This window comes from Haplochromis burtoni, unplaced genomic scaffold, assembly GCF_018398535.1.
Source record: "Haplochromis burtoni strain Fernald_Lab_line unplaced genomic scaffold, NCSU_Asbu1 Contig_94, whole genome shotgun sequence".
NCBI lineage: Eukaryota > Metazoa > Chordata > Actinopteri > Cichliformes > Cichlidae > Haplochromis > Haplochromis burtoni.
In genome coordinates this window covers 671,705-682,632 of record NW_024582455.1, presented here as the reverse complement: position 1 = coordinate 682,632, position 10,928 = coordinate 671,705, and the positions used below count along the sequence as shown (strand labels likewise).

General features: G+C 42.7%; 1 protein-coding gene across 1 annotated transcript in view; it reads right to left on the bottom strand.

Annotated features, from left to right (window-relative positions):
- Nucleotides 1-6,149: 6,149 nt before the first annotated feature.
- Nucleotides 6,150-10,928, bottom strand: part of LOC121814866 — a 14,849-nt gene continuing 10,070 nt past the window's right edge. Inside the window, exons 2-3 of the mRNA XM_042222767.1 lie at nt 9,598-10,928; nt 6,150-6,198 (exon numbers count right to left, since the gene is read on the bottom strand). Of these exons, the coding sequence (XP_042078701.1) occupies nt 6,150-6,198; nt 9,598-10,928 (1,380 nt within the window). The remainder of the gene's footprint in view (nt 6,199-9,597) is intronic.

The following is a 10,928-nucleotide window of genomic DNA, read 5'->3' as shown; positions in this document are numbered from 1 at the left end:
AAAGCACATTGTGTGCTGTCAGTCTTGTGTGCTGAACAATAACATTCAACATTTAGTTAAATTATTTATGTTATTTACACTTAATCAGACTATTGTGAGGGTCTTATGTATTATGTTGCTCTCTTTTATTTGATATTACATATTAATTATATTTAACTACAGATACTTAATTGTATGCAAGCTAGAGTAAGGGGGTAACAAATCTGGTTTCTACAGGAAATAAATAAATATACTGTTAGTAAATTAAGTACTCCATAAGTAATTTTAAGTACTGCATAATTTCTTGGTAATTTTGCACAAAACAAACAATATTTCTCCATTTTACATTATAAGTACACTGTACTTTTCAGGGTGGAGGCTGTATTATGAAGCTTAATTTTGCCTAACTTGCAAGTATGTTTAAGGAAAGGAGTGTCTCTTTTCCTGTGAAATACTTAAAACTACTTTTGAAAGTTACATTTGAACAGTGATTGTGAAAGACAAAGAAATTAAGTTGGACTTGTCTCTATCATTAGAAGGTCACACAGGACTGCAAATTTTAATGATATTTATTTTTTCTTGTGAGCTGTGGGAGGAAACTAGAGTAAACAGAAAGAACCCACGCAGACACAGTGGGAACTATTGATATTCTAGGGCAGGGCTGTCAAACTCATTTAAATACCGGACCACATACATCCCACTTTGATCTTAAAGGACCAGTGAAGCGCTCCCTTCTGTCATTGTAAAGAAGATGAACTGTGCATTTAATGCCAGAGATATCTTTATATTAGAAAGGAAGGAGCAAATTTCAAAAGCATGTCTGGATTTCCATGTGATAAAGAAATAGTACTCTAAGCATGACTTTTTGGCCTTAAATTGTAGAAAAAAAAGTTCCTCTCTGTGAAAAAACATTTCTATAAATAATTTCTGTAAAATTACAGAAAGATTTTATAGGAGTTCTTCTATAAAATCTTTCTGTAATTTTAAATAACTTGAACATTATTGTGATTTATCTACTACTTAATTACTTTGGTGAAGTATATTTACGACAGGTCTTTATCTGTCCTTTATTTGTCCAGTGGGCCGGTTTACGGTGTCTGCTAGGCTGATTGTGGCCCCCAGGCCTTATGTTTGACACACCTGTTTTAGGGTATTTGTGGGACCTTAGGCCAATATAAATACCAAGTTGATGTTAAATTCATTTCTTATAGGTAAGAGCACAACTAATCGAAATACTTAAGCAGCTAACTAGCTAGACAATATTATGTCTATGACATAAAGAGCAGTGCATGGGCCTACTAGAAGTTCAGGGAATGTTTGCTTGTGGGGACTTTGATATCACATCCAAACACCTGTCAGCAAAGTAAAGACTGATGGTGAAAGAAAACACCCCTGCAAGATAGGAATGCTTAATTGTCTGCAAAACTGTGCTTCAAACTAACAGTGACTTAACATTGCAAAATTTCCAGTAGAGGAGTGCTTTAACTAATCTGTAGTGTCAGTAATGCCACCTATAGAAGCACACACTCATTCAATAAATACCTGCAGATGTGTGTGGATGCTGGCATCGCTGCATCATCCAATCAACAACTTTTAAATATAAAAAACCCTCTCTGATTAAAAAAATCACTCATCCTGCTCTATGCTGAGCTGCTATTCTTACTAATGCAAGGTTGACTTTTGAAGTCATCTTTATAAATGGCCCAAATACAGCTCTCTGCATAAATGAGATGCAGATGTAACCAGTGTGTTCCTGCGTTGTGTCTGACAAAGAAAGGTAAAAGAAAGAAAGACCTCCAAGTAAATAACTTGCTCGCTGTAGCTCCTCTCCCACAGGGGAATTGTAGAAAAGGGGCAGAGGCCAAAGGGGTACACTGTATTTATACGGTTGCACCGAAGAAGAAGAAAAGATGAGGAGGGGCTCTAACTGATAATGAATATAACTACAGGCTTGGAGGTCCTAACAGTCAGGTATAAAGAACACATTTTGTGTAATTATAACAATATGTAATCTATGACCAGGTTACATAGAGACAGATAGTGTCTTGAATAAAATCACATTCAAGACACTATCCTCTTTGGTGTTGTGTCAGGGAGAGCATCAAACATGCGGAGCTACCAGTTGTGGCCGTTCCTTATAGAAAGGGAGCAGCTGAAAGTAGCTTATGTGCTTGCTTTGTAGCCTACTGTTGAATATTACATAAATTACATACGATTAAATAAAAGATTCTAATTTACAATCAAAGGTATTTAACGACACATCTCATAGGCGACAACACGCATCGCTGTTGCTGGTCCAGTAGATGGAGTAGTCGCGCTACGCTTTTGACTGACTTTACACATTTGTTAAGTTAGAGAAAGAGTGCTAAATTAAAACCGGAAACCCAAAAGAGAACTATTTTTGTTTTGACGTACTTCACTCTTTCATAATTTATATTCACGGTAGTTATTATCCTGCTTAAATTCGCGAATTAGAAAAAAACTGCATATCTAAAAATAAGGCACACAATTGATGCCCTCGTTCATGTGCGAAATGTGGCAGGATATTTGCCATGGTCATTTTTATTTTGAAAATTGCGACAGGAAGTCGTGCTGTACATCATCTCTGACTCGACGCCGGTCTCTTCACACTGTCCACAGTCAGTCGTATCGCGGACACAGAAGCGCTGGATTCAAGTGCTTGACCCTGTTGTCCGTGGTTCTGACAGCGTCAGTTCTTCCAGGTAAGGAAAACAAAAAATAAAATATTCATTTGCTGATGATTGTAGCTGTTCGAAAGTGTGCAACTAGTGTTTCCTTGTTCGTCTTTTTTGCAGCGAGTCGGATTGTTGATGTGGCAACTTAATGTATTCATGCTTGGTAACACAAAGCTACGCTTTAACATAATAACTTGCCCTTTTTCCAGCGCTTTGAAGCAACAGGTATAGACGAATAAAGTGAAAGGAAGTCGAGTCACAGTAACCCTGATAAGACTGGCAACAAACAGTACTGTATTGTCCATAAAGCTGTCAGTCAGCGGGACTGCTGAGGCAACATGAAAGATTAATGAACGCCAGCTAGCTAAATGTTAGCTAACTAGTTAACTAACGCTAACAGACCCTTCTGTCCCGCATCTCTCAAGTACTTCCGTTTTTTTTCTGTTAGTTAAAGCGTGACTCCAGATAACTCAATGTTATTTGACTCCTTTATTTTGGATTTTTTGAGTTCCACGTGAAAGCAATGTGCAAAGTAGCACCCCGTTAACTTAAAATAGGCCTCTCTTGTTCATTAAAAAAAAAAGATAACAAGCATATGGATTAAATCAGAGGCGGAGGCAGGCATTTGATACACCCGGGGTTTAGCCCTAAAGGGTAGTATGCATGTGGGATGGGGGGTGTTAGAAATGGCTGAAAGATTAATAGGCTCTGTTTTGAGTTTTGTTAAAAAAAAGAATGACTTCATATAGCGAAAAATATATATCACATATGCAGGACACCTTAAACTAGGTTTTTAACTAGGCAGCAAGTCAGAACAGAATCAGGGCTGTATCAAGACACGTGGACTAAACCCCAATTCAACCAGACCCAGAACTGATCCGGAATTAAAGCAGGACTACAACAGTTCAAAATCAGGACTACTTAGGACTTAATCAAGACAGAACCAGAATCAGAACTAGATGATAGTAGCACTAAAAATCATCATAGAGCTGCACTACACTTATTTTTTAATTGTACCAAAGTCCACTATTTAGAAAAGTTTATATAATTATTTAGCCTTGTTGTGCAAACCAGTCTGCATAACTTAATAAATAAAGAATTTGAAAAAATAACAAACCTAAAAAGAAACACTAGGTACGAGATACACGAGTACCTATGATACGGTGATACTTTTGGTAAACAACCATTTGACTAACATGTGTGTCTCACCTGCTCTTGTTCCATCTGCTCTGTCCTCATTCTCTCTCTCCCTCTCTCTCTCTCTCCCTCTCTCTCTCTGTTCCTCTCTCTCCCTCTTTGTGCTGACAATCAAGCCAAACACCAACATAATCAAATATACAGTTGAAACCAGATATTTACACACTCTTCAGTAGGGCTGGGCCATATTATACCGTTCACGGTAATACCGGTATAATGTTAGGCAACGATAGGAAAATGAAATATCGCGATAGAATATGAGTAAACCGCGCATGCGCAGTGGCTTTGTTTTCATATGCACATGGCCGATTGTTGAGTGAAACAGATGAACCAGAATTGGTTTGTAAAAATGGTGCAACTTCAGTGATGTGGAACTGGTTTGGTGTTTGTCCGTCAGATACATGACAAAGCACATTTTTTTGCAGAACATGTAAGCGGCTGTCGTTATTGTCGGACTAAGATGCTCTTAAATCTGGGAGTAATCTGGGTCAGATCATTCATGTAATGAGTGAAGTGAGTGATTTGTTTTTTTTGGAGGGGTCGGGATCATGGACCATTTATTTTATTTTTTATTTTGAACTCTAGTTGCTATTAAAGAAACACTGAGGTATAAACTAGTGTGTTTTTTCTGCTATTTCCTCTTAAGTTGCTTCTGTTATTTTTTTCTTCTGCTTGTGGTTTTGTCTTCACACATGCATATCCTGTCATTGCTGTCCCATTCAGGAGACCCCATTTGTATCTAAACAAAGCAGAATCCCCCATTGACTGTCTATTAATAACCAGCAGCACCAGTGGCCCTCTGTCGATACTCTGTCGCCCTCACATCTGCTGTGGAATGTCTAGGTGAACTCAATTGTGTCTTTTCTCAATCAAGTCATTGTTCAGCATCCCCTTCAGGTATTGTCTAGATAGCATATCCCGGCCGGCCGCAGTGAATGCAAGGAAACCACCGCTCTGTAAAAGGAGACAAGCTTGCCCGGCTCTGGATGTTATTTGCAAGTCGTGCTGGTGAGAAAGGGAATATTGCTGCTTGATGAAGCAGATGGGGTGTGGTGAACAAATTGCAAAGCTGTTTTGCGCTGGCTTCATGAAAACCCCCGAAGCAGCACAAGTGTTAATAGCGACCGCAAGCTTGTGTCTGGACGAGCGTATAGGATTAGACTGCTATAAATCACACTCACAGGATTATGCTGGTATTTTGGACTTTAAAATCTCCTGAGCTGTCCTTCATCAGCTGTTTTAACATTTTGTCCTCGTATAAAAAAAAAAAAAGAAAAAAAAGTCAAGTGTAAGATGGGGTGCTGAAATGACTGCATTTACTGCTCCTTTATTATTCCTCATATTTTGCCTTGAATGACACAAATTTGGAGTTTAATCTTTTGGAAAATAATGCAAGAGCAAGCTGGCTGTGACTCTTGCTCATCTAGTGATTGCACTTTGGGACCTTAAATCCAGACTGTTTTTCTCTGGCTCTCTCCCCTTCTCGCACATAATAAGAAGTGGTTGAGCATGTTGGAGGAAGCTGCTGTGTAAGTTAATATTAGTGCCATGCTATCAGTCTCATGCTTGTCTCCTAGACTGCAATTTTCTTGTTTGTAAAAGTGCCAGACACCCCTCTATAACTCAGTGTATTTAAAAATGTTATAAAGTGGAGATGGACTAATATATCAGCCAATGTCAGCTTTGTTGACTGTGTGTTAGCAAATGATATGACATTTAGTGTTTAGCTGAATATTTTTATAATAAGATAAGATAAGATAAGACTTTATTGATCCCACAACGGGGAAATTTTTGCGTCACCTCAGCTCAGGTACAGATATATGAAGGAAATACAAAAATACAAATAAGTACAATCAATGAAAAAAAGTAAGATAATACACTATATACAATGGTAGCATACACAGTATGTGATTATGGATATAGTTGGAAATATGGAAGACATAAACTATATAGCTTGGAAGGTCATGGAAGGTCCATTATGCATGAAGTGGTGACCGTGGATGTTCACAGTGTCCAGTGACTTATGACATCGTGATTGAGGAGTTATAGAGTCTAACTGCTGTTGGGATGAATGATCTGCGAAAGCGCTCCTTCCTGCAGCGAGGGTGTTTCAGTCTCTGACTAAAGGAGCTGCTCAGCCCACTCACATACTCATGCAGTGGGTGATGTGGGTTGTTCATGATGGATGTCAGCTTTACTAACATCCTCCCCTCACCAACCACCTCCACAGACTCCAGGGGACATCCCAGCACGGAGCTAGACCTCCGCACCAGTTTGTCAATCCTGCTCCTGTCCCTGTCCGTGCATCCACTCCCCCAGCAGGCCACTGCATAGAAAAGGGCAGATGCTACCACAGTGTCATAGAATGTCCTTAACAGAGTCCTGCAGACTCCGAAGGACCTCAGTCTCCTCAGCAGGTGGAGTCGACTCTGGCCCTTCTTATACAGGACGTCTGTATTTGTAGTCCAGTCCAGTTTATTGTTGAGGTGAACACCCAGGTACTTATAAGAGTCCACTATCTCAATGTCTTTCCCTTGGATGTTCACCGGTGTTGTAGGGGGTGACTTCCTCCTGAAGTCTATGATCATCTCCTTTGTCTTGCCGGCGTTGATTTGGATCACTTTTCATTTTGGTCATAATGGTCATTTCATTTTGTTTTCCCACAAAAAACAGTAGAAAACAAAACTAAACAAGCAAAAAGACACTTTTTTTTCTTTTTAAAGGTACAGTGAATAATTTGCTGAGGTTCTTTGATAGACAAAAAGAATGTTGTAAGTATAAATATACATTGATTAATGTGTCTTCCAACAAACTGATGCATTCTTATTAACTTAGAATTATTCTATTGAAAATATATAGGAGCGGTCACCAGTTTGTGGAAACCACCATGTTGCTCGACCATCTGGAATACAGTAACTCAGTTGGATATCAAAGTTCCCCCTAATCTGGTTTTATTTATGTGGTTAGAGACCGGGCACATGCATAATACGCCTTTTAATTAATTCAAAGGTTTAATATTTGTACATGTATAATTTTCTCATCATGTCTTTCTCCATGTCCTCATCATCTGCTGCCTCCACTGCTTTCTCTCCTTCCTCATGTCCAATTCATCCTCTCCACCTCAAGCTTCATCTCTTGAACTGAACTCAGAACTCTTAACACATGAAAACATGCATCAACATGCTTGCTTATTTTGTCATAATTACATACGGTCAGCAGATTAGACATGTGGCCCTCCTGTCTCTGGACGCCTGACAACAAGCCAGCTAAACAACAATAACAACTGCTTATAGGCTAACATGACGCCAGCTAATATTAGGCTTGAGTGTCCTGAAATCACACGTATCTTCTGATAAACAGTTTGACCACATTCTCACATTGTATGATACTTTATGCACCAAGTGTAACTAAGATTTTACAGTGTACATTTAATATTGGGATCAGCCCAGAATTTCACATTCATGGCATCCTCATTACTTGATATCGTCCTTTTCATTAACAGTGTTAAATTCTCTGGTTTCTTAGCTAAGAGATAGTTCTTGTGGCTTATCAGGACTTGTATTTCAGTGTGGGATTGGAGATGTGACCCACAATTCAGTCAGTCAATGCAGGCAATTCCTACACCCAGCTACATTGATCTAATAATGTTCAGCCCAACGTTTATACTGGTGCAGAACAGCTGGCCAGAAGCAGTGCAGAGGTAAATCGACATTCTCTGCTTTTTGATACATTCTTGCTACCTTCAAAGATCTGAACATCAAATCAAATCACTTTTATTGTCACATCACATGTGCAGGCACACTGGCACAGCACATGCGAGTGAAATTCTTGTGTGCGAGCCCCACAAGCAACAGAGATGTGCAAACACAACAACACAAACGAGCAAAATACAAGAATGGCCAACCTGAAACTAATAAATATATGTACAATATATAATAGTGTATGCATTTCTGGATGTGTATACTAAATATTTTCCTACGTGTGTGTGTGTGTGTGTGTGTGTGTATAGGTGTGTGTGGTAACACATTTTTACAAATTAAATAGTAAAAAAATAATAATAATAATAATAATAATAATAATATATAAAATATACAGAGTTGAATATGTGCAAAACAAGTGGCATTTATATACAGTGTGGAGTGCATAATGTTGAAGTTCCAGTAGTGAAGCTGAGGTGTCTATGACGTGTTCAGCAGTCTGATGGCCTGGTGGAAGAAGCTGTCTCTCAGTCTGCTGGTACGGGACCGGATGCTGCAGAACCTCCTTCCTGATGGAAGCAGTCTGAACAGTTTATGGCTGGGGTGACTGGAGTCCTTGATGATCCTCCCCGCTTTCCTCAGGCAGCGCTTCCTGTAGATGTCTTGGAGGGAGGGAAGCTCACCTCCAATTATCCGTTCAGAGCACCGCACTACTCGCTGGAGAGCTTTGCAGTTGTAGGCGGTGCTGTTGCCATACCAGGTGGTGATGCATCCAGTGAGGATGCTCTCAATGGCACAGTGATAGAAGGTCCTGAGGATGCGGGGGCTCATGCCGAATCTTTTCAGTCTCCTGAGAAAGAAGAGGCGCTGCTGCGCCTTCTTCACTGTTTTGTTTGTGTGTACTGACCACGTAAGATCCTCAGCCAGATGTACACCAAGGAACCGGAAGCTGCTCACTCTCTCCACAGCAGCGCCGTTGATGGTGATGGGGGTGTGTACTTCTCTGCACCTCCTGGAAGTCCACTATCAACTCCTTTGTCTTTGCGACGTTGAGGGTGAGATGGTTGTCTTGACACCAGTGGGTCAGGGCGCTGACCTCCTCCCTGTAAGCCGTCTCATCACCGTTGGTGATAAGACCCACCACTGTAGTGTCGTCCGCAAACTTCACAATGATGTTGGAGTTGTTAGTGGCTGTGCAGTCGTAGGTGTAGAGTGAGTACAGGAGAGGGCTCAGTACACACCCCTGTGGAGCACCAGTGTTCAGTGTGATGGGGGATGAGGTGATGCTGCCCAGTCTGACCACCTGGCGTCTGTCAGACAGGAAGCTAAGGATCCAGCTGCAGAGGGAGCTGCTCAGTCCTAGATCCTGCAGTTTCCTGTCCAGCTTCGAGGGAACGATGGTATTGAATGCTGAGCTGTAATCTACAAACAGCATTCTCACATACGTGTCTCTCTTCTCCAGGTGTGACAGGGCAGTGTGTAGTGTCAGGGCTATGGCATCATCAGTGGACCTGTTGTGGCGGTATGCAAACTGTAGAGGGTCCAGTGAGTCGGGTAGTGCAGAGCAGATGAAGTCCCTGACCAGCTTCTCGAAGCATTTGCTTACGATGGGGGTCAGGGCTACAGGTCGCCAGTCGTTCAATGAGGAGATGGTGGAGGATTTGGGTACAGGGACGATGGTGGCCATTTTGAAGCAGGCTGGGACTACAGACAGAGAGAGGGAAAGGTTGAAGATGTGCGTGAACACTCCAGCCAGCTGAGCCGCGCATGACTTGAGGACGCGGCCGGGAATCCCGTCCGGACCAGTAGCTTTGCGTGCGTTCACCTTCCTGAAGCACTTCCGCACATCCTCCTCAGACACAGTGTGCGCACTGACGTCATCCGCGGTGCGCACACTGTCCGGTCTCATGGTGTTCGCTGTGTCGAATCTAGCGTAGAATACGTTTAGATCCTCACACAGAGAGGCCGTGGTCTGCGGTGTGCTGGTTTTCCCTCTAAAGTCTGTGATCGTGTTTAGTCCCTGCCACATACTCCGAGGGTTGTCAAACTGTTGCTCCACCCTGTCCCTGTACTCACGTTTGGCTGCTTTGATCGTCTTCCGGAGTTGGTAATGTGCGTGTTTGTAGTCCGATGTGTTCGCGGAGGCAAAGGCGGTGCTCCGTGCCGCGCGAACATCTCCGTTAATCCAGGGTTTTTGATTTGGGAAGGATTTAACTGTTCTGGATGGGACGACATCTTCCACGCATTTCCTGATAAATCCACAGACTGAGTCTGTGTACTCATCAATGTCTCTGGCGGCCACGTGAAACATTTCCCAGTCCGCGTGATCAAAACAGTCCCGCAGCGCAGACTCCGATTGGTCCGTCCAACAGTGCACCGCCCTCCGGGTTGGAGCTTCCTGTTTCAGCTTCTGCCTGTAGGCGGGCAGGAGCAGGATGGAGCAGTGATCTGATTGGCCGAATGGGGCGCGGGGGAGGGCTTTGTACGCATCCCGGAAAGAGGTGTAACAGTGGTCGAGTAGCCGGTTTCCACGTGTGTTAAAAAGGATGTGTTGATGGAGTTTTGGTGAGACTTTCTTCAGGTTTCCCTTATTAAAGTCTCCGGCTGTGATAAACGCTGCCTCTGGGTGTGCGGTTTCCTCGCTGCTGATCGCGCTGTACAGTTCCCTGAGTGCTCGGTCAGTGTCGGCTTGTGGGGGAATGTAAACAGCCGTAATAATCACTGCTGTAAATTCCCTCGGTAGCCAGAATGGCCGGCACTTAATCATCAGGTACTCCAGGTCCGGTGAGCAGAAGGATTTGACCGGGTGCACGTTCGCATAATCACACCAGCTGTTGTTGATCATGAAACACACACCACCGCCTCTGCTTTTCCCAGTAAGATCCTGTGACCTGTCCGCGCGGTGCACAGAGAACCCCGGCAGTTGTATTGCGGAGTCCGGTACTTTGTCCGATAGCCAGGTTTCTGTGAGGCAGATCACGCAGCAGTCCCGCATCTCTCGCTGGAATGAGATCCGTGCCCGAAGCTCGCACAGCTTGTTCTCCAGAGACTGCACATTAGCCAGTAATAAACTGGGTAACGGTGGTCTGTAAGTGCGCCGTCTCAGTCGAACCAGAACGCCAGATCTTCTCCCTCTGCGTCGGCGTTTGCGGCCTCCAGGGCCAGAGAACAAAGGCGTCTCAGGTGAGATGAATGGGGGGTCTGCAAACGGAGCGTCCGTGTTGCAAAACTTGAACTCCGGAAAGTTATAAGAAAGACCGTCTTTTATGTCCAGTAAGGTTTGTCGGTCGTACACAAGGAGACAAGTGCTGCTCGTGAAAAAATAAAGGAAAAGTAAAATTAAACACAGAAGAAAGCC